Below are 23,163 nucleotides of genomic sequence, written 5' to 3' on the forward strand. Positions count from 1 at the left end.
ACGTTATAAACTGCTGATTATTATGGGCTCAAAATTGTTCTGAATTTATGACAATGATACACGCGTGACACTGGATTGAGAATTAAAGGATAGTTGATCGCCTTTCAGCTCTGACCTTGCAAAGACACAAGGACTGTATGGTTGATTCAATCTGAGCCATCTTCATTAAGGGTAGGAAAACAAGTTGACTGCCAATAAAGTTTAATTGAGTCACAACTTGAAACGATTTCCATTAGAAAAATGCACGTAATTTCTGGGGTTCAAATGCACCATCTAGTTGTTGTTGGGCCTTTTTGCATATCAAATATTGCAATGTACCATACAGTGCCACAATATTAAGTTGGGTTAATTGTCTCTCAACCCACCCGATTCCGTGCTCTTTGGGCTGGATCCAATGGCAGGAATTAATGCACCTTTATCTTAAAAGACAAGAGAGAGAGAGGGGGGAGCAACGTCCTTCTTCCGGCAATGTCAAGACAACCCATAATGTTCAGCATTGAACATTGTCTTACAAATTATGGTGTGGGTTTTTAAACTAGACCTCCATTGGTAAAGGACACGATTACATGTGTTCATTTATAAACATCTCTAGAGATAACTCGCAGTGAATTTAGATGGTGACGTCCTGGGGATCTCTTTTGCATCTGGAAGATCTTCTCTTGGTCTGAAGTCCTTAGTCCATGATGTCTTGGTCATGGTGGGCGGACTATTTTTCTCCCCCTCAAGTGTTCAGAGTACTCGAGAGTCATCTCCAAAAAGGACTTGAGACGGTGATGCAAGAATAAATCTCAATAATAACTTCAGCTACTGACTACTTATTAGAGATGAGTCAAAAATCCCCCTCTTTCAAAATTACTTTATCCAGCTCGGTGTGTCAGAATGAGTCCGGGTGGATATCCAGTTTCCTCTGACTGCACTCGATTCCAAGATCCTTAGTGCAAGCTCGTGGGGCAGCACTTCGTGACCCTCAAATTTATCAAGTCACTTTTGCATTGCCTTACAACACTATCATCACGGTGATCACCAGCATGCTGAGCAAATGGGAGCAAGAAGCACTTCAGATCCCGCTTTACTCTATCCAGACCTTGGACAATATTATCATCATGGATCCTATCTCTCGAGGACTTCATGAATAAACACACGCTTCCCCTAAAGAAGAACCCCAAAAAGAGACGAATGGGAGCGGAAACTCGAGTTCGAATGTCTTTTCCGTGGTCATCAAACACCAACCCCATCCTCAAATGGCAGCAGTCAAAAAGAGTGAGACTCAAATTTAGCGGATTGACATGCTATGGACGTCCCTACTCCAAGGCTTTTGTATGTCATATATCCAGGTGCATTTGGAATTAATATTGCGTTGGTTTTGTGTGGCTCAGGCTCGCTTCTCAGATAAATTCGAAGGTAATTTGTCCCGAAAATCTCGCGGGTAGGATCTGAGAGTTTCCGGAATAACAACTACGCTCCAACATCAGCCACATCAACGAACATCGAAAATCAGCAACGGCAACATTTGGAATCTTTCAGGGCGGAGATTTCAGGTTCATTTAGGTTCTGTACAGTACATTGCGCACATGGGCCTATTTGTTTCCTCAAAGCTTCAAGACTCATTGTGATGATATCTGATTCTTAATTCCATCATCCTTGATGGATAATTAACGTGCAATCGTTACAGGATGGGTCACGACCAGAACTGACAACCAATCTTCTAATATATTGGTGTATGATGGTAAGTCTTGGGGGGGTTTGATTGAACTCGATGGACACCCTGTGAAACAGATTAGTTCCTTGAAATTTTGGCCTGCTGAGTAAAATGGATGGTTTAATTGCACTGGCTTGATATTTCTTGGTACTCTAATGATTAGTGGCGAAGTTGGATGGTTGTAAGGGGATCCTATCACAACATCACAGGGCGGATCCCTGGCGATTTCGGGGATTTGAAACTTGACTGAAATGAGCACAACATTGTTCAATTGACGGTTGGCCAATCATAATTGAGCTAGAATGGAGCGATTGTTGTTTTGTTGGGTTGGGAACAGATGGCACTCCAATAACCATTTCGAAGTCTTTGTGACGCTAACCATTAATTGCCAAGTTATTAAAGCTCTGAGAGAAAGTGAATCTTCCTTTCTTGCGTCTCTTTGCGTAACGTCAGCTAGTCAGGGGGAAAATGGGCGCTCAAAGCTAGCTTCAGGGTGGCCAGAAATAGCATCAATAAAAAGGAAAAACCTTCTGAACAGATGTCGGTACTCTTGCAGAGATGATTCTGAATTCATCTCAATGCAACTCAGCCGTTCCAACAATATGTTGGTTTCTTTCAATGGATTTGATCACTGATTTCTTCGAAAGTATTTGCACCAATTGAACGCTAAAGTTTGACTTTGACTTTAGAGGGGTTCTGATTTGATATCTTGAAAGAACCTGCAATTATTGCCCAAAATCAGACTGTTTAATCGGATTCCAGAAACCTTCAGTTTAGAATCCCACGCGATTGATCATAATCAGAAACAATTCAAGCAAAAACTAAATGTCAATAACTTTTAGTTAAGAATCCCTCTTGGCCATTGCTTAGGTCATCATCACGATCGGACCAAGTTGAGTCTCTTCGTACGATCAAACGCGTGTGTTTTAGCCACAATGTAAACCTCTTTGCTCTCATTCACGTCTCTCGATTGTTGAATTTGTTATGAGGTTCAAAAATGTCTATAGAAATACCTGAGCAATGCCCGTCACTGATATGGGGACACCTTGAACTGAATTGACTTGGTTGGACGACACTTTCAGAGTCATGACATTTAGCAATATCCTAAGAGGGAAGGAAAAAGAATCAAGATACAATCATTATTGCCCCCGGGCCCCCCAACCAAGTCCCCACCAGACCACATTCATTTGTCTCACCAAGAGGGGTAATGGTTATTTTTACAGCAAGCGTGATTTTTAAGACGAGCTTAAATTACTTGAGAACTTGAAACCTCAGCTTCTTTGCGAAAGTCACAAGGAAAGCGTGGAATCTGGACTCACAAATAAAACAATGCCTCCAATTTGAGATAACGGTGAACAAATTTGATCCATGCCTCAATTATTATACCGCCATCAATTTGGCATCTCTTGATGATTTGCTGAGACGATTTCTTCTTGACATGATTTATCTTATGTTCAAGTTAAGATACGGACCGTAACATACCTTTGGACATATTGGATCCCCGGCCAAACAAAGGCTCGACCCCCGGGCACCAAGAGGGGTTTTCTGTGGCAACATCCTGCAAAACAAGGCTGCACAAGTTACTCATTCATGATCCTTTCTCATTCATAAGCATGTTTCTTTTGATAACTGACTACAAATCAATCTCATCCTGATTTGTCCGTGCCGTGCGAAAACTCATTTCTCATCTTGATTGCCTTTCATGCTTCATGATTTCAACTCTATCTTATTGGCATCTCTTTCTCCTTCTCTCTTTTGATTCGAGATATGGCCAACAAAAGGAGAGGAGCTGGCTAATAATGTGGAATGCCATCTTTCAATTGGAAGATGATCATCTAACGGGAAAATAGAGATAGAGGTTTCTCCTCTTCTTGATATGTGCTTGCTTATCAGAAGAGTGCTGAAGGACTGATTGTACATGTACTTATTGGCCATACCTGACACCACCAAAGCCTCATTGGGCCCGCAAACAACGAAACCCCAAGTCATCATCCGGCTCCGTCTCCTGCCACAGGTAAATGTTGTTGATCAAGACGGCGATGAGGATGACAATCCCTCTGTCAATTTCGCCCGTGCCTCCTCCTTTCTTTGATAACGCTGAAATTGACAATGACGGATGACAAGCCAACACTCAGTCAGTATTCAGTCAGTTAGTCGATCAGTCAATCTTCGCCGTTTTCGCACCTTCTTTCAATCCACCAATGACGGTCTCATTAGCAGCGATCCTCGTGGCACCAAAAATTGGAGGAGGGGAGGGAACGTAGTGGGAGAAAAAAACTCGGATCACTTTGCGATCACCTGGCTTTTTCCGTTCCTCTTTCTTGGCTGCTAAATGGCATCCAAACACGCCAACTCACTCAAAACATGAAGCAAACGATTAACTTTGATGAGTGTGTCTGTGTAAAGGGTGGTGTGGAGAAGACAGAGATGCGATTTGGCCGACAGTTTCCGCTGATTGGGCCTTCGAGCAGCCTCTTCGGCCTTTTCCACTTCCAACCAATAAGGAGCTTTCCTTTCCTCTTCCACCAAACCACTACTAACTACGCACGTTCGTTGTCCTCACTTCTTTTTCCCAGTCCCCAGCCTTTGGATCTCTGGAGGAAAGTTGGGAACAACTCAGCCAGGAAAGAAAGTCCTTTTAAATTTCATGGACGTCTCTAACCTGGACTATCATGCTATCGTCAAATCTGATGCTTGAGTGGTTCAAACAATAAACGATATGAACAAGACTCTCAAAAAGTTGGTATCTATTGTCAACATTGGTTTGCACATTGAGCAACATTCTAGTGTGTTACTCATCCGTCTGAGCCGAACATATTATAACTCCATACCAAGACCGCTATGTTTAAATAACCGTCACAAAATAGAAAATTATTTTCATTTCTCTAATAGCTCGTCTGGAAATGATAGCCAACAAATGACATAAACATTAGAAAGGTTTAATCTCGGCCAGTATACCACACCCTTCCTAATGAATCACCTAGATTTATTGTCATCCATTGAAGTGCAGCTGCTTCGGCTAGATTGGCTCATGGTAAGCGCTTGAGTCAACTTTCTCCAAATTGACCCCCCCCCTCTCTTCTCTTTCCTGGGGTTTGTTGTTCTCTGGCCGTTGGTTCCTTTCCCGTTTCTCCCTCTTACTTGGCGAATGGCACTGGTTCCAATCGTGCTCTCTATGCAGATCTGTTTTCGTAACCCATGGTCCATGGATTCCCCAACAAATCTCTGCGTGCGCACAAACGCGCGCTCGAATGACGCCGCCCTTTTTCAAATGAGAGTAAAAGGACATTGGGAATACACATATACTGTGTACATGTACTACCCATACCAAAAGAGGGGGGGTTAGGTGGGACATAGTCTTGGGTGGGATAATCTACCTGTAACATGCAATGTTAAGGTAACAGAAAATTAATCATATGTATATATATTGGAAGTTTAATTAAGTGGAAATTTGAGAAACTTGAACCAACAAACAGATTTTCATTATCGCACAAAATGGGATTTTGAGATGTTGTCCAACTCTCACGGACATTGTAACTACCTAATTCATCTTACTATCTATCAGCTTTTTCCTGAAATTAAATATATATCGACTTTTAGGTGTGCGAATATGTGGAAATCGGAAGACCAATCATGTTCTTCATGTCATCTGGGCCTTGATTTTGGCTACAGCGGGCATGGTGCAAATGGTGGCTGGAATTTACTTCATGATGGAATTGCCCATCTTCTCACTGGGTTCCAATATTTGGACAGGAGCTTGGGTAATGAAAACGCTTGAAACTGAATCATGTTTGAGCTTTCTCTGAGCTAAAATGATCTTTTATAGAACATCTTCACCGGAAGTGTGACCTTGATCCTTTGTTGTCATGGTTATGGGATAACCGTCATGAAAGCCCAAGGAATTTTACTGCTGTCATTGGCTGTTCTATTGGTAAATTTGGTGAACCTGCTCATTTTGGAAGTGGGCGAATGGAGAGGATTTCTAACCGATGAGAGCAAGCAATACATCAAGACCAAACAATTGAATGATCTTATGTATCATGGTAATATCTAACTCAGGTTAATCCTTCTTATTATGAGATGGCAAATCATAACCCCATGCGTTCGCTTTAGCTTATATGACCACAACTATTAGCACGGTGACCGCTATGATCGTCTCGTTTTTTGCCAGTCAGCAGACTTTTTGCTATCTTCAAATACAAAATGACCACGATGAGGATGATTTTGAGCGAAAAGAGCATCATTTCTCTTCTCTCGACTCTGACACAGTTCTCACAACGAAGGTAAAAAATGATCTGCAGGCATATCGAATTTTTACTTTGGTTGCGAGAGTTCTCTTTGAAGAACTACCGATTGACAAAAAAAAATTCTTTTTCTACGCCAAGCAGGATCTAGTTAATCGACAAAGTGATCTGACGGACACTTTGAACTTAAAGACGCCCTCTGGAGGTCCTCAACCGCATCCATCTTGGGTCTACAGGAATACCTACAACACCTTGCATCCCAGTCAAAATTCGGTGAAGCGATCCCTCTCTTTCCTGAATGGAGGACAGAAGCAGAAAACGCCCACTGGCGTTTATGAGAGAAGATACGACCTCCTTGGGACATTATCGAAGAGCCTTCAAGGCAATGAAAGTTTGGCGGGTGGACCAACCAGAAAACATTCGTGTAAGTGTTCTAGCCTTGAAATGCCGATATGGCTTGTGCTTTAGTTCAACCCTTGCCTTTTTAGCCATCCACACGATTCCCGAGCTTTGTCGAGAGCCTCCAATGCCTGCTCCACATTTGCCTGCTCCAAACCATCGCAATTCGAATTCGGCTGGAGCCGGAACGATGAGGCATGCCATCATTCGTCGACATCAATCGATGTACATCCATCCTCGAACGACGACAGAGATCCAAGCGGCTAAAGATTTGACCTCGCATTACAAGATGCACGAGGTCAGCGGGAAGAGTGAGGTCCGGCCGATTGTGACTCTTCAAAGAAGCAAAACAACGGCTGGTGCGACCTCCAATTCGCTCCACTATCGCGCCACATCTATTCAAACTCTTCACAGCCATACCATGCGACCTTCAAGAACCACCTTCAATGCCTCGGTTAACAAGTACCTGGGATCAAGGCAGACTGACTTCAACCATAATACCATTGGGAACTACGGGAGGAAACCTGGAAGCTCTTCTAGATCATCAAAACTGTACGGGACAGCCGAGGATCTCTGTGAATTTCAGGCGAGTCAATGCAGGAGAGCCTTTTCATGGCGAATCACTTTGAGTAGAAGTGTGATTCCAAATTGTTTTCACTTTCAGGCTGGTCGAAGTTTTGATCTCCCAGACCCGGAGAAATATCGACGTAAATACACACGGACCACCTCCAATGCAGGGAATGGATCGTCAGAGTATTGGTCGAGGAAAGCAGATTCAAAGCCTGGTTCCGTCATGTTCGACTCAGAGAACCATTTAGATCTGGCCATGGTGGAATCTTTCGATCATGATAAGGACAGTTGTCACGGTAACATCCGGTACCAAGCCGTGGACCGCCAGAATATCAACAGTCAACTCAGACAGAATGCCAGAAGTTTGGAGAATCTTCTTCACGAAGAAAGCACGCCTGAAAACGAGCGACAACATTTGGGATTAATAAACAACCGAAGCCATTATGGTTCCACAGAGTCCATTTCGAGTTTGGGATCAACGCAGAAAATAGTTTTAGAAGGATCGGATAAACCAAGTAGAATGACCCAGACCCCAACCAGTCTATACAGTCACGAATCGTCCACCATGAACACTAGTAATGATTCTCATGAGATGCCAGATGATGCCGTTTTATATGATGTTCCTAAACGAAACAACACCCTGCAGAAGTCTAATAGCCGTGTGACCAGCAACGGCAAACTCAGACTTCACGTGGAGAGCTTCAGATCAGCCAAGAACACCAATGGTACCCAAACAGATCTGACTGTGATGAAAAACAAGGAAAATATGTTGAGGCAACATCAATTCAAGAAACATGCTGCTCCTCCAAGTAAACCCATTCGAAAGACGAAACCATTCCAAGGAACGAAAACGCTGACCGATTGCAATCAAAGTGACCGATCTGCCAGTCCCGATAACTCGTCAACATCAGGTTACAGCTCCCCTTCGGCAGGTCCACTCTCGAAGGAAACTAGTCCATATGGAAGTAAGATGGACGACAAAATGATGGAAGAGGAAAATGATCACGACATCGGAGACCATGCCGATGATCATCATTCAGAAGCCAGATCTGACCGCCTTCTGGATGAAAACGGGAGTAAGGTCACCGTGATTCAAATTGTCCCGGCATCTTTAAGCAATGACATTCCAGATCATGAGCTTTCTTTTGATGAGGGTGAAGGATCGCCAGTAGACGATGACTTGGATGATGATTTTTTCCCAACATCAGCAGCCATAGACGAATATCGCCGGATGAGGGAACAATCGGTATCGCCTCCACCTGCTCCTAGGCGGGAGCTACCGAGGATTTCTACTAATGGTACCTTGGGTCGTGGATTTCACAAACGAAGACTTCCAGATCACAATCAAGCTTTGGCTAATGGTCAAGCCCAGCGTGGAGGGAGCGACTCTCCATACGACTCTGCCTCCAATCTCGCTAGTCTTCTAAATAATCTGAATCTGCCCACAAAGCGGATGTACAGGTCGCCTCATCCACGGCCTTCCAATCTTCAGTTTGCTCAAGGTCGTGTGCCTTTACCCCCTGTTCCTGAACTGGAGAGATCGGACCACGAAAGGGAATCGATCTCTCCTATCCCACCCTCCAAAATACCTTACTCTGAGCAAGAGCTCATCCTCAAACCACTACCAAAGCGCATGTCCCCTCTGAGGCCATTACCATCACCTTTGAGTACTCCCATCCAACCAAACGACACCACGGCCGCTCGGTCCGGGCCAATTCCACGAGCTCGACAACGTTTGCAATCAACCCCCAGTGGACCACAGGGTAGAACGCATCGCCAAGGAGTAACGAGGCCAAATGAAACTCTGAGCGAGGAAGAAACAGAAGGGGAAAACGGTGGACGTCAGGAAGTGGACGATAACCTTGTAGCCTTGCTCGAACTTCTGAGAGAAAAAAGTCGTGAGGGTCAACAGCGTGGCAATGGTGACCATCCTAAAGAAAACACACTCCAATACTTATCCCAGTTGGAGCACGTGGCTCGACAACTTAAAGATCAGTTACTCATGCAGCCACCAGGGGTATGCAAACATTGAGCGCGAAATTTGAAAACCCAGATTTGTAATTCGTCTTTCTCGTTACTCTCTAGGTCCATGGAAATCCAATTCGGAAGACAGATCTGCCATCTAGGATCCCGCAATATATTGGAAAGTCTCCAGAGAGAGACATTAACAATGAATCCGACTGTTAACCATAAAATTCACTCTCTATCGTTTTCTAATTTTTTTTGTTAATGCCGAGTTTAATAAATAAATGCCCTTCGGCAATGTGGCTGATTTTACGAGTATTTTTTCGGCCCATGGCATTTGGAGTTGTGCATCTCCTACACCCATTCATTCACCTACGAGTATTTTGTGCATTAACTCCGGCGTATTGATCGCTAAGATTATTGAGATTCTGCTACTTTTCCAAGATTCTAAGGCCACTAAGTTGGTGAAACTAAGTTGGGCCTACCTAAGTGCTTACGGTCAATCCACTATTTTCCCCCAAAGTGAGAGGAATCTTAGAGAAAGCCTTGACTTACATAATGCTCGTACTGAGTCCGGACTTCAAAAACAGACAAAACCGAACCTAAATACATGAACGTACTTGCATTTTTGACCCAGGCGTATGCATAGCCATTCTCAGATTGTTTTATTTCAGGAGACTTGCATTCGGGAAGAAACTTGTATTTTGAAATGTATTTTGCCTATCATAACATTTTCAATGAGGGGGGGCCTTCATGTATTTGAAACATTACTAGTAGTTTTAAAATACTATATATGAAGCTATGTGGATGATCAATAGGAAGTATACAAATTTCTGAATTTGGTACTGCGAACTTTGATGATCATGAGTTGCTGCTGCAACACCTTAAATGGGCGAACCTGAGACCATTCCCTAGGGCGAGACAAGAAGTATTGTTGGCTGTGAAGACGGAGCGGGAATATGCCTCAATTGGGACACCCATCATCAGATGGCAGGCCAAGCGAGAATGCTGACATCTGCACACGAAACAAACAAACAATTGATGGCTTGAATAAGCTCAAGAAATCACGGCGCTTGACGGGAAGACTCTTGTCTGGTTTGCGTTACCCCTTTAACCACTCGGCTGCACTATATCTCTAGTTCCTTACCATAGCATATATAATAAATACAACCATAAATACTCGATTTTCACTTGTAGCTCATTTAAATTATTTGAAACGTAATTTCAACTTCAACGGTGCATCGCAGATCTTGATATTGATTGTTTTGTCAAGCCTTGTCAAGTCATGGGTCTTCTTGTTTAAAGTGTTTCGGGTAAACTCTCGTAAAGCTCATCATAAAAAGAAGCATTATATTCGATTAGCTATCAAAGTAAAACAAGTCATTATAAAATAACACTCGAAATTCACTATCATGCCCCTCCCCCTGGAAGTTTTGAATAGTGCTTAATACGTAATACAACCCTGTGAAAGACCAAATATGCTTAGAATGTTTTGCATGATGCTGATTGTCGTTTTTTTTGTTCTAAATAAAAATATTTTAGGGCTAGAAACAACTTGAAAAATCCTGCACTCACGTATGGATTTCTGACCTCCACTTATGCAACAGTACCGGCCTCAAGCACCCTCCCATATTACGACCTAGGAGACGCGTCCTCGAATAAGCAACTAAATAGAAGAACGGCCTCGGCGACACAGATCTTTGAGCCCGTCTAGCTCTGATCTTGAGGGCAAACTTTCGATCTCTCCATCAAGCACGAACAGTTCAAGTTCATTCCTCAGTTCACGAAAGCCTCAAAGAAAATTGCCTGTCACAAAAATCCCACCAAGGAGACATTGAATTTTTAGCAAATATAGTGCTCGAATATTGAATATTTACATCATGGTTTGGATACCCAAAGACCCTCATCGTTGTCCAGCTTGCAAAAAGCCCGTTTACCCAGCTGAGCAGGTAAGCAAAGCATAAATCAATGATAGGATTCATGTGATTTACAATCAATTGTCAGGATGGCATATTGTTATTCATTAAAAACCACTCAAAAATACAAAAGTAGTGTGTAGAAAAAGATTAAAGAGGGCATCAAGATGATATAAAACGTTAATCAAAATGCAAAGTTACCAAATAAAACAGCCCTTGAACGACGGTTACTGGAATTAAATTTGACTAAAACATTTGCTCGTTGGAGGGCTTGCTAATTACGTGGGAATATATGAAAGATTGACGAGGCCTGTCAAAGGTTTGAAAATCTCGTTGGTCAATGCATCAGCTTTTGAAGCAGTGTAAACCGGTCACGCTTTTTGCTTCTTGATGAGCATATCTTGGGAGCAAAAACAAATTCCTGAGCTTCTCAAGGTCACCAAATATTAGGATATTAATGCATTTTTAAATCATTTCCGACCAATTGCTGCCCTGCTGACTCTTAATGGAATTCACCAAATACTTTGGTATGGTACATCGTGTTCTAATTGGAAAATCAAACGGAAAAAAATATTGTTCGTAAGTATGTCTTTTAATAACAAAAAACTTAAGAGAAATTGTTGTTGCATGTAATTTTTTCAGATATTCTGTGATAATTAAGCTTTGCTAGTTTTTATGTTAATCAATGCATGTGGGAAAACCCGCAATAAACATTGGCAAGTCGGAAGTTAAGTCGCCGAAAACTACAATTTTTGTAGGACATAGTTGTATTTGACTTTGAATGCACCCCCGAACTCTGCAAAGAACAATCTCTGATGAACTTCAACCCCTTGTCGCACTTCAAGCTTTGAGACCTTCTTAGATTGCTGCCAAAATAAACAAGTTCTATAGCCTTCGGAAATGTAGAATTCATCCAATAAATGAATCTTGCATTGTATGCACTTGTACAAAAAAGCCTTAATTTATCTTTTTTTAGATTATTGCAACAGATAGGACTCCATATCATCGAGTTTGCGTGCGATGTGTGGCTTGTCGTTGTGGCCTCACCCCTGGAACCTTGACTGAGAAAGATGGGCAATTGTATTGCCGGATGTGTTACCAAAAAATCATGAACCCTTATGAAAATGGTGACCATCCAGGTATGGGACAACTGTCGGACGAAGAGAGATACAGGTAAGAGTTATAACCCACTCAAATCTAAGTCTTGAATCCATTTTCCGAGTGTAACGATATTTTTGGCGCTTTACCTGAACACATTAGAGATCATCTGTAATTGAATGATTTAACCCTTAAGGCAGGAGGTGTTCAATTAGGATAAGAAGTAAATGTTAGGAAAATTCCTAGTAACAGACCATCTGTTAATACTTTGAGGAGTTAGTGCATTATTCGGGTTAGATTGTAGCTAAAAGACTCGGGTCTGAAACGGCCAAAATATCTTCTAATAATGTCTTATTCATTGCCATCTTAAGTTAAAAATCAGAAGCAAGCTCAAGGCAAATCTACTTGAAGAAAAAAAGTATGTCTTATCTAACTCGAATTTCTTTAGTTCGTTCATGCACCTACGGATAATTGAGGGTGAAAGCTGATTCTAACTTCATTGTCAAATATCTTAAAATCAAAGTTTTCGAACGGTTCATGTCCGTTTGTATGATAAAAATATAACATGGCCATTAGGACGGTAATTCGACTGCGAGTTGCAGAAGGATTTTAAATCCAAAGGAGGTGACGAGATAATTCCAGCCTATTCAGGGTTGCTGAGTTGGAGTTCCGTGCCAAGCATTAGATTGTTCCAAGCGCAACTTGAGGCAAGAAAGTTTATTTTTTATGAAAACATAGTTTGTAGAAACGTGTGCGGGAAATATTCGTACAAAAATTTCATGCAAGTTGGTCCGTATGTGTGGTTTTATGATCCCAATTTGAGCCAATTTATCCCATATTACAAACTATTACAAAATCCCATAAACAAAATATTACATATTACAATTTTGAAAACCGTCCCACTCGTCGGCGCATACGTATTTGAAGATCAAACATTGATGCAATGGATTCCTTTTGAAAAGCAAAATTTTGGGGCAGGTAGAACTGGTTTCAATACCGTCAAAAATAAAGGTTATAGTGTTCTTTTAATAAACCATGATAAACCTAAGCGCAAAAAAGGACATTTTGTCTCACGGATATTTCAATTAGCACTTTACTTGCAATTTATCAAGCTAGAAGAATGAAATGTAATGCCTTTTATTTGGATCCTGTCCAATTGCATTTCTGCACCAAAGATAATATCGTAAAACTAACCCTGCCCTTAGCTACAGTACAAAAATCACATTGTCGCGCAAAAGGCCGAGTGAGGCCTTACTTCCGCTTGCACCAAATTCATGTATTACTTCATTTTAAATCAAGCTCTGCCAACAAAAAAGAGACTGTTTCCCAAGGATTGAACCGCAAGCAACAACATTCCCTGTGGATCATTCACTGATGACGCTTTGCTGTCAAACATGCCGGAAGTGCACAATGCGTTTAGCCTGAACTCCAAATGATCGTCTAATGAGAGCTTTTTTTGTGTGGAATCTTGATGCAAAACCTTTTGCCTTGAGGTTGATCAGAGAGCCATTTCTAATGACAACGGAGGGGGGAAAGAGTGACATTGAGTTATTCATTTCCTCAAAGACGTTGTTACAGTTTCACATTTCAAGGGTGCAATGGAATCGATAGCTGTAACTTTGTGATAATCCTAGGATGCATTGAGGTGAAAACTGTCATGAATAAACGATTTATGGGAGCTGTTCGAGACGTTTCAACACTCATTCAAATTTCATGCAAGAAGTTGTCAACAATACTCGATATTTCAAGTCTCAAGAGATTTGTTGTATCCTTTGAAATCGCACCAGTTGTCAACCAAACAATACGGGCAGGTCAAATAATGTGGATATTGACAAAAGAGAGTTGTCAAAATGAAATTGATGGAACTTGGTTTTGGAAGTTGCTTTGGGCAAACAATGAATTTGAAAAGTTTTCTCTTTTCCTGAAAACAATCATTAAGTGTTGGCAAAGGTGACAAAATCTGCAGATGACTGACTTGAGATAATTGGCATTGAATATTTGAAGTGTTTTAAAACGGATTAGAATATATCATTTGGTTTCAACAATGATGGAACATTTGTTAAACCTTTGCTTAAAAATCATGTCTATTCAAAACAAGATTCATCCTAACGTTCTTAGTCAAGGTTGCCTACTACTTTGTTTCACGGTCTTTAAAGTCCTTACAAGCATTCGATCGCCAGAGTGAGTTCATTCCCACCCGGTCGCCATAAAATCAAGTCAGGTGTTCCACAAGGCTCCAATTTAGGACCGTTCGTTTTCATTATCTTCATAGCTCCGCTTCAAAAACTTAATTTTACTGCTAGTATCTCCTCTTATGATGATGATAAAGAAATAGTTTCCTGCATGCTGGAATGGTCAAGACTCCTGTAGTCTGGTAGAGGATTGAGATCGAGTCTACTCTTGGGTTGCCAAGAGTAATATGGCCTTGATCAGAATGAAATTCCGTTTAATAACCTTTTAAAGTAACATTCCAGATCAACCTTACATTCAAAGACTAACCGGTCTGCCAACTCCAATTCAATGGTAGACCAAGTATCATAAAAAGATTTAAAGGTAAAAAATAGACGAAATATGACCTTTCATTTTGATAGCATTGGGGATGACGTTATCTGTAGCGGTTGCTCAAGTCCGTGAAAATCCAAACCAAAAATCTTTAACCCCACCCTGGTGGGATTTCCCGGGTTTCCTCTATTTTCCCCTTTTAGTAAGCCCTTACCCTAAATATATTTTCCTATTTTCTTATAGTTATTGTTCATAGTCAGGTATCAAAAGGTCCCTCAAAAGGTCCCAAAATTAATCGAATTTGCTTTTATTTGAAATTTTAACGTTACTACAAGTTTCTTCATAGAATATAAGAAATTGTAACCCCAGCATAATGGTGCCACCTAAAAATCTTGATCAAATATTTCAAAGTGGTTGTTTTCCTCAAAACAATTTAAAACCAATAGTTTATTTCTATTTATAGGATGGAGCGAGAGAAACGGGAGCGAGAAATGTTGGAAGCGGCCCGACAGTTTCAGAATCCTCCTGGATATTCGGCAGTGGATGGATTGCAAAAAGACAAAGCTTTCGAGTACACCCAAGTTGATGTTCGCAGTTTGACAACCATCGCACCCGATATTGAAATGGTGGCTTACGAGATCTAAAACACAAATCGATCCAAAAAAAAATCTTACTAGCTGTCGCCCTTTGTCTCATTATCAAACCAGCCCAAGTAGAGTCTTCTTCATACTTCGATATCAGACATTCTCCCATGGAATACAACTACCTTATAGTTTGGGCTTTGAATGAACTGAGAATAGAAAATTATTGTAATCGTTATGCTTATGCACTGTGGTTGTCAATCGAAATTGGCCTTGAAAAGATCATGAAAATTCAAGTTCGTCAGATTGGTTGGCGTTCGCCAATTATGTGGACTGTAAAAAAGCTGTAATGTTTCCCATTGATCATGAACAGTGACAAATGTGTTGTACCGAATATTTAACGTTGATGAATATAATAAAGTTGCAATATTTAAGCTTTCACCCAAGCTAAAACATTATTCTGATCTTATCATGTAACGATTAGAAAAATAACAGAAAATACTAAGGATGAATAACTTTGTTGTCAAGAAAACATGAAACATGAAGGCAGAAGTGACATATTTTTGTTGTTGACAAATTCTATCAACACGGCCAATAAGTCGAACTAGCTTTAGAATTCCATTTGTTCTGACGTAACTCGATAGATGTTTAGCCTTCGCACTATATCACTGGCCTTTTAGTTTGTCAATATCAACGGTATCAAATTCCATGAATACTTCGTGATCCGATTCCATGAGTAAAGGATTGAAAAAACCCACGGATTACTGCAAAAGATAAATGGATGTATACACTAAATTACCGCACTTTTACTAAGCTCCCTAGAGTTTTATTTCAAGGTGAAAGTCACCTTTACTTTTAATGCTCTAAATCTGACTCAAGCATTTACCAAGATCTTTCCAACCCGAAAAATAGCCTTACCAAGTTTTCACTCATGCGTTTTTTCAATCCAGACTTGAAATGCGATATGATCGCTTTTTAATGTTCAATTCAGACGGAAATGAATTATCCACCACAAAAAGGTCTTTGTCGAGCAACCTTGTGCCTTTGGGCAAGAATCTCGAAAATGTGAGAAGATCATTAAATTCTCGGTTGGGGAGCACTAACATTTTCAGCGCACTCAATCAAGAAAGCTTCGAAGCTTCGAAGATGCCCGTGCTTTAAAGGTAATAGCGCTGGATTTCTTGGCACGTTCTCGATCGCCATCACATTTTGTTTTTTCTGTTCTCGAACACAATCTCGTGCAATAATGCGTGGAAAAAGAGTGGGGGATGCTCGATCGAAGTAGAGGAGCATCTGATTAAATGGCCCAAAAATTGCACGTTTTTCGCTCAAATAGTTCACAGATACAGGTTTGAGTGGAGATAAAGACCTGTACTTAACTCAAGATGGCCTGAAGAAAAAAATTGAGAGCTCAAATAATCTTTGTCGGAACGTGTAGAAGGTTTGTGGAAAAGCAGAAATATATCTGGTCATATCTACAACACGTTTTACCATGTGCAAAAATGCAGAGGTAACTAGTAATCATTAACAAAGAAGCAAAGACATTCAAGGATACTCCCTTTTTACATATATAAGAGCCTCACTGAGTTGATTAAGCCAGCCCCTATTACGTCCATTGCGAATGGCCGAGTCATGTCCTCTATTTAAAATCAATTATCCTTGATAGTCCTCCGTGTGTGGGAATGGACTTAACGTCGAAAGTTTCAGGGAGAAAAGTCGAGAAAACGATTCAATCCGAGGTATCCGTTATCTAAGGAGGACAAAATACATGAAAACCTCGGCGAGGGCGTTCAGCTACGCATTTTTGTATGTATTGGATTGCCACTGATTTATTCTTGATAAGATCAATGGCCCAACAACAGTCGAGATCACGTTCTGAAGTTTGACACCAGGGTGAGCTAGGGAGGAGACGTCCCAACAAAGGGCAAGGCTGCACGGCGTAAAACTGCATGCAGTTATGAGTAGATCAAAACGCCTTGCAAAGGCACCTAGCCATGTCTCACTCTCTTTTTCAGATGTATTGAAGCGATTAAAGCCTACTTGTCAAAACCACTACTTGAACCTGATATTGCTGGAAAGCTTTACATAAGCATGAACAACTTCAAGCAATAGGATACGATCACAGCCTCAGTTTGTTTTGTTTTTTGTACCCCTTTGCACCCAAGCGCCATCTTTCGGATAGGTAGTGATGTATCAAACGTGAAGACACCACTTTTTCCAACCATAGTTGAACTTTTGTTTCAAAAAGAGCTTAACATTTGATCTTTTTAATCGTTTCTTGCACTATCCTTTGATTTGTCTGTATAACAGCTGTGCTAATTACAACACTTTTGCAACTAACTGATACCACAGCCAAACCCTCAACATATCCCTACATAAGTCAAAAGAGGTTGGTGGGAGCAAAGGGGTAAACAACAACCTCTGTGAACTTATCCTATTTGCTAACAGTTTTTTCAGGTTAACTAGATTTAGAGGAAAACCCTTAGTTTTGGAAAGTTTTAGGAACGCAATTTCCAAATTAGCTCCCTTTTGGTACCTGTTGTAGCCTGTTTAATATCAAGGGTTTCTCAGTTAGCAATCTAGTTTCTTGTACCTCAAAGTAAAACTGCAAATCAAACAATTCCCAAGTCCGGGATTTTCTTGAGCTGATCCTTGGGTCATCCTGGGTTTCTAGGTACACTCCACCCACGTGACCTCCGACGGCCAAATAATCTCTGACTTGTACCAGTAGATTTGAGTTGAAGGATTTGTCAAATTTCAGCATGATCGGGCATGGAGTCCTCTATGGATAAGGGCTTTCATTGAAAAGAGGCAATTGAAATTTGGTAATGTCTATGCAAGTTGTCGTCCATTTCACTCATTTCTTCACAAATCATTCAATTGGTTTGAAAATTTACACCTAGGGCTTTAAATCATCATACGCAAAGCTGGTTGCACAATAAGCACATTGTATGAGCCAGAACCGGAAATAATGGTTTCACAGGGAGCCTTTCCATCCTTGCATTCCGTCATGTTGCATTATCCAAGTTCCGTGGTCTTTATATTATGTCAAAAAACTGCGCCGAGCGTCTAGCCTCCTTGAATCTTTGGGATTTTTCTTGGAAACGGAATATCGGAAATACAGTTCAGCAGGTTTGCAAAACGTCCAGCAGATCCAAAAATATTTTGACAGGAAGTTTGAGGGTATGAATGAGCTCTTGTACTGGGAGAGGCTTGAAAAGTTGGGACGGTACAGTACTTAGAGACGATACGAAAGGTGTCTGATACTGTACGTCTTCTTTCTCGGGCTTCATCATTGTTCAATTTGCTGCCCTAAATATTCGTGTGGAGTATGTAGGCATTGATCCAGTGGTGGGATTTACGTAAGTCAGACTTGGGCAAGTTTTTGACTAAAAATCCTGATCAAACTTATATTAAAGGGTTAGCCAGATTCACCAACTCTAATTCGTTGTCTCCCCTCGAACTCAATATCGCTGATGGGCGCACAAATATCAATGATTGGTAGCTTGGGAAGTTTCGATTGACCCAAACACTTGCACAATAATACGTATGCTTCTTTCTTGAAGCAGTTCTTTTTGACGACGAATCCCAAGGGCCGAGTTTTTGATGATGCGTTGAGATTGTGGGTGTGTGCGTATAGAGACGAGCTAGAACTCCATGAAGCATCAACGTAAAGTTGATGCCTTATTTCGGAAAGGCTATGAAACAGAAGTCGGCCACCACTTCGAAATAAAGGCCCATATGTTTGAAAATACTCTTGGCACCTCGTTGATCAATTAATGGTCACTTGGAATACTCAAGAGACCAAATACACAGTGATCAGTGATGATTTATATCTTGACCTCGAACTTTCAATGTTGTTTCTGCTTTGATAAGGTACACTATCACTTCTGCATTAATTTGTCTCATCAAATTTGATACGATTTGACAGCTTTAGCTTTCGTCTTTGGTGAGGTTTTCGGACTACTTGGCGTGGCTGGAGTATTGCAAACAGATAACAATATCATTAACGAAGTGATTGGAGCTCACAAAATGGTATCTATTCCACCACAAGAGTCAAAAATACGAAATAGCACAAGTACTTGTCCCCTAGTTTAAGAATGGCCGTCCATTTCAGAAAAACTTGTTTATCGTTCGTTGTTTCAGGAAGCCGTGATATGTCCTCATTGGGACACAAAAAGATGCGCAGATGAGTGTAAATTTAAAAACAAGGGCAAAATGTTGCTTAAATTTTTTTCTGTCTGCATATTTGTATAACCACATCAGCTAAAAACGATTCAGATTGTTTTTCATGGGACCTTTGATGTTGGTGATTGAGATTATATCACTATGTATCGTTAAAAGTTTTCGCCAACCTGAAAAACCCTCTCAGGGATAAAAAGTATTTACCCATATCACCCAAATTGCTAAAAAGTCGAAAATTTTGAGTCTTAGAGGAACTTGACATTTCCTCACCCTTCTTTAGCACGGTAGGCCTAATGCCGTTCGTTGAAAGCATCAGATACCTAGTCTGGAATAAGGGTCAGGCGTGTCATCAAACTGATCGAACAAAAATATAATTAATACACTAATGAACAATATTTTTAAATTATCAATGACCAATACAATCAAACTGAAGAACTACGACCTCTACATATAACGATTCGGAACTGAAAATACTGTACTACAATACTAGATCAGAGAGAAACTGCTAAAGCTAAGCATAAACATAAATGAGCAATAAACTTATTAGGGTTTAAAATAATTACGTCTTAGCAAAGAGCCGTGAAAAACCAATAAAGTTAATAAATGGCAATTCCCTTCATTCGCCCACAAACAAACACCATGAACACAGCGCGTGCACGAATAATTCATTGTAAATTTGCACGAAAAATTTACGATGTAAAGTCAGAAGTAAATACCTCAAATTCATTGCTAGTTCTAATGCCTCCAGACAATCATGTCATCAATGTTCTTTTGTGAAACACCATCAAAGATTTGCTTCAAAATCGTGTTCTTCTTAATGTTTTAGGCTTGAAGTTTCCATGGCAATGTTTTCCAACGTACGAAGCTCATGTCACTCATAGCAACATACCCGTTGTACGTAAGTTCTTCGTCAGTGCTCGAAACACTTCGTCGACGATGAATAAAAACTTCACTTGAGGGGCACAAAGAAACTTTATTTTGAGGCTAAACGTGATACAAAAACTGGGTGGGAGCGACTTATGGTTTCAGTTATAGGTCATGTACTTGGGCGTAGCCGAGAACTTGGCGTATGCCTTGATGACCTTGTTCACAGCGTCGAGGAAATCTTTCTCCGTAGCCACCTTACGGCGTGACCGGATCGCAAACATACCCGCCTCCGTACAAACTGATCGGATTTCGGCTCCAGTGGAGTTGGGGCACAATCGAGCTAGAAGCTCGTAACGAATATCCCGTTCCACGGACATGGATCTGGCGTGGATCTTGAAGATGTTGGCTCGACCCTCGAGATCGGGCAATCCAAACTCGACCTTTCGGTCCAGTCGACCGGGTCGCAAGAGAGCCGGATCTAAAGTGTCAGGCCGATTGGTGGCCATCAGGACTTTGATGTTGCCTCGGGGATCGAACCCGTCCAGTTGGTTGATAAGCTCCAACATGGTCCGCTGGACCTCGTTATCACCCCCAGCTCCGTCGTCGAAGCGAGCTCCACCCACGGCGTCGATCTCGTCGAAGAAGATCAGGCACGCCTTCTTGGTCCGGGCCATTTCGAAGAGCTCCCGAACCATTCGGGCACCCTCGCCCACGTATTTCTGCACGAGTTCCGAGCCAATGACCCGAATGAAGCAGGCATCCGTTCGATTAGCCACGGCTCGGGCGCAGAGAGTCTTGCCGGTGCCGGGTGGGCCATAGAGCAACACGCCCTTGGGCGGTTCAATACCGAGATTGACGAATCGCTCGGGGTGCAGCAGAGGCGTTTCCACGACCTCGCGCAGCTTTTCGATTTGCTCTTTGCAGCCTCCAACATCGGAGTAAGTGACATCGGGCTTCTCTTCCACCTGCATCATGGTGACGGTGGGATCGATTTTAGGTGGCAATGGGATGTGGATCTGGTACTTGTTGCGGTCCACACCAACGCGCATGCCTTCTTCGATATCGGTGGAGGCCACTTGATCGGCCAAGTCCACCACGAATTTGGCGAATTGCTTTACATTGATGATGTACTTGGGATCGTCCGAATCCGCATTGATGATCTTGGTGCAGCGGGCCACCTACAAAAGTTCACATTGATATAACATGACGGGTGTACATATAATGCCAAAACAAACAATGAAAGCAAATAGAATAGTGCTTAGCCGTTTTCGGAAGTTCCAGATTATAGTCTAATTGGAAAGTCTGAACAAAGAAAGCGATAGTTTGGTTGAACAACATAGAGAATGGCAAAAGCAGTTAATGCGATTTTTTTTAAAATTATGCCCACTTGTGTTGTGACGAAAGGAAATCTAAAAACCACACATTGCACAAATTACACTTTAGCCTAAAATTGATATGAATGAAAGTCAATATATTAGTATTGAATCAAACAACGTCGAAAATCTTGTGTCAAATGCAACCTGCAATATCACTTAGTTTTGACTCCATAACCGCAAAGGGGGAATTTTATAATTTTATTCATATGTCGCATGGAACCATTGTTACTTATCGTCCTTTTGACATGACTATCAAATCTGATTAACCCATCCAAAGCTCAAGATTTGGCACATTTGTCTACCTCTTGAAACTACGATTGATATGAAATTTCATGCTCATGTCTCGTCATAGCCAGACTTCAAGCCCACGCATCGCCAAAAAATTCACGCGAGTGAAAGATAAAAAAAATTGTTCAAGTATATTCCAGGTTTTAGTATTGATTCTAATTTTAGGCTGTGTTTCTCACCTGAAGCGGTTGCTCGGATTGCAAAGTCTGTTTATCAGCGGCCAAATCCCACAAAGCGGGCGGGCCCAAGCCCGTATCCGACTCCTTGATCCCGGCCAGCTCGTTCACGCGTTTCGTGATTTCGCCAATATCCTTCTCCACGGCCTTCAGGGCCTTGGTGTAGGGTCCTTGGCCGTAGGTCTTGAGCAATTGGATGTCGCCCTCATCCAGGGCCTTGATCTCTTTCTCGTCGTCAGCCCCGTCGGGATCGCCCTTGCCGGACTTGCGCATGTCCTTACCCAAGTAGTCTTTGGCCATGATGAGTGGGATGGGCGGAGATTTCCGGGAATTGAGGGGTCAAGTTGAATTCAATTGTTGGTGGGATTCTGTGCCTTAATGTGACTCAAGTCGAGTTCTAAAGTTGCCGATTCACGATTTGAGTTCCGATAAACGTTATTCTCCACCGATTAGTTGGCGGTGCTCATTTTTAAATTTGTGATTAAGTCTATCGACAGCTGAACGTTTAAAAAATGGAAGAAACTGGCCAATAGGGATGTTGGTAAATCTTGAGATTGAGTGATAGAGACAAGGATGAGGGATAAAATGATAGATATTAGGCCAAGATCAAGACTTTTTTATCCAGACGGAAGGGTTGGATTTCCCAGAGGGCAGGATTCGAAGTGTTTGGCAGTCACTTTTCTTCAGTCTTTAATGGGCCTATGGGAACTACATCTTCAGGGTGGCTGTCATGATCATTCTGATCGTCCCCGTTCCTTGGAAGAAAAAAATCAAGGATTGTGATAGAATATGGCACCATAAGATTATTACTTTTCTTTCAATCTGACTATTGGAGCTCTTCCACAGGGGTTCCATCCCCTTTTTTGGAATCGTGAAATAATGTACTCAACACAGGAAGAAAATAAAATTAAAATTGCACATGGCCAAAGCCCTTCAGAAAAATGTTGTTAATTTTTGACCCAGCCCGAATTCATTTTTTCCAAAAGCTTTATTGAAATGCTTTACATTTGCTATCATTTGTTAGCCAAATAATCTGGGACTATTGTGGAAAATAGTAAATGAATAATGCGCTTTTTAAAAACTCAAAATGTATTCTGACATTTTTCTCATGATCTTTTTTGGACAATTTTACAACATAAAAGGGTAAAGACGAGTTTGTTGTGATTTTATTGGAGCTGAATCGGTAACCAGTGGCAGTGCAACTCTAGCTGATGGAAAGCAGCGCCTCTACAATCAGAAACTATACCCTAGCACCGGTCAGCTGACATTCATTCGCTCTGAAAAGTAGTCCGCCTGG

At 41.5% G+C, this 23,163-nt stretch overlaps 4 protein-coding genes across 6 annotated transcripts in view; 2 read left to right on the forward strand and 2 right to left on the reverse strand.

The window, feature by feature from the left end:
- LOC131888093 (flotillin-1-like) overlaps positions 1-4,160 on the reverse strand; it is an 11,907-nt gene extending 7,747 nt beyond the window's left edge. The window contains exons 1-4 of one of the 2 annotated variants that reach the window (XM_059236878.1): positions 3,884-4,160; positions 3,637-3,796; positions 3,182-3,257; positions 2,713-2,803 (exon numbers count right to left, since the gene is read on the reverse strand). In XM_059236878.1, coding sequence (XP_059092861.1) covers positions 2,713-2,803; positions 3,182-3,257; positions 3,637-3,691 — 222 coding nt within the window. In that variant the 5' untranslated portion in view covers positions 3,692-3,796; positions 3,884-4,160. The remainder of the gene's footprint in view (positions 1-2,712; positions 2,804-3,181; positions 3,258-3,636; positions 3,797-3,883) is intronic. The other variant, XM_059236879.1, reaches the window with a different exon arrangement.
- The window catches only part of LOC131888080 (uncharacterized), a 26,438-nt gene extending 17,254 nt beyond the window's left edge, over positions 1-9,184 (forward strand). Inside the window, exons 2-8 of the mRNA XM_059236865.1 lie at positions 5,300-5,460; positions 5,526-5,742; positions 5,813-5,982; positions 6,088-6,367; positions 6,432-6,928; positions 7,007-8,929; positions 8,998-9,184. Coding sequence (XP_059092848.1) covers positions 5,300-5,460; positions 5,526-5,742; positions 5,813-5,982; positions 6,088-6,367; positions 6,432-6,928; positions 7,007-8,929; positions 8,998-9,099 — 3,350 coding nt within the window. The 3' untranslated portion in view covers positions 9,100-9,184. The remainder of the gene's footprint in view (positions 1-5,299; positions 5,461-5,525; positions 5,743-5,812; positions 5,983-6,087; positions 6,368-6,431; positions 6,929-7,006; positions 8,930-8,997) is intronic.
- A 1,354-nt stretch (positions 9,185-10,538) lies between these two features.
- The window catches only part of LOC131888084 (muscle LIM protein 1-like), a 36,838-nt gene continuing 24,213 nt past the window's right edge, over positions 10,539-23,163 (forward strand). Inside the window, exons 1-3 of one of the 2 annotated variants that reach the window (XM_059236869.1) lie at positions 10,628-10,826; positions 11,770-11,966; positions 14,857-15,415. In XM_059236869.1, coding sequence (XP_059092852.1) covers positions 10,758-10,826; positions 11,770-11,966; positions 14,857-15,037 — 447 coding nt within the window. In that variant the 5' untranslated portion in view covers positions 10,628-10,757 and the 3' untranslated portion in view covers positions 15,038-15,415. Of the gene's footprint in view, positions 10,827-11,769; positions 11,967-14,856; positions 15,416-23,163 lie in introns of those variants that run through there. The other variant, XM_059236868.1, reaches the window with a different exon arrangement.
- On the reverse strand, positions 20,113-22,285 carry LOC131888094 (26S proteasome regulatory subunit 7). Its single transcript, XM_059236880.1, has 2 exons — positions 21,870-22,285; positions 20,113-21,204 (listed from the first exon to the last, which is right to left on the reverse strand). The coding sequence occupies exons 1-2, from the start codon at positions 22,164-22,166 to the stop codon at positions 20,185-20,187; spliced, it is 1,317 nt and encodes a 438-aa protein (XP_059092863.1). The 5' UTR covers positions 22,167-22,285; the 3' UTR covers positions 20,113-20,184.

The sequence above is a fragment of the Tigriopus californicus genome, chromosome 10 (genome assembly GCF_007210705.1).
Source record: "Tigriopus californicus strain San Diego chromosome 10, Tcal_SD_v2.1, whole genome shotgun sequence".
In the NCBI taxonomy this organism is placed as follows: domain Eukaryota; kingdom Metazoa; phylum Arthropoda; class Copepoda; order Harpacticoida; family Harpacticidae; genus Tigriopus; species Tigriopus californicus.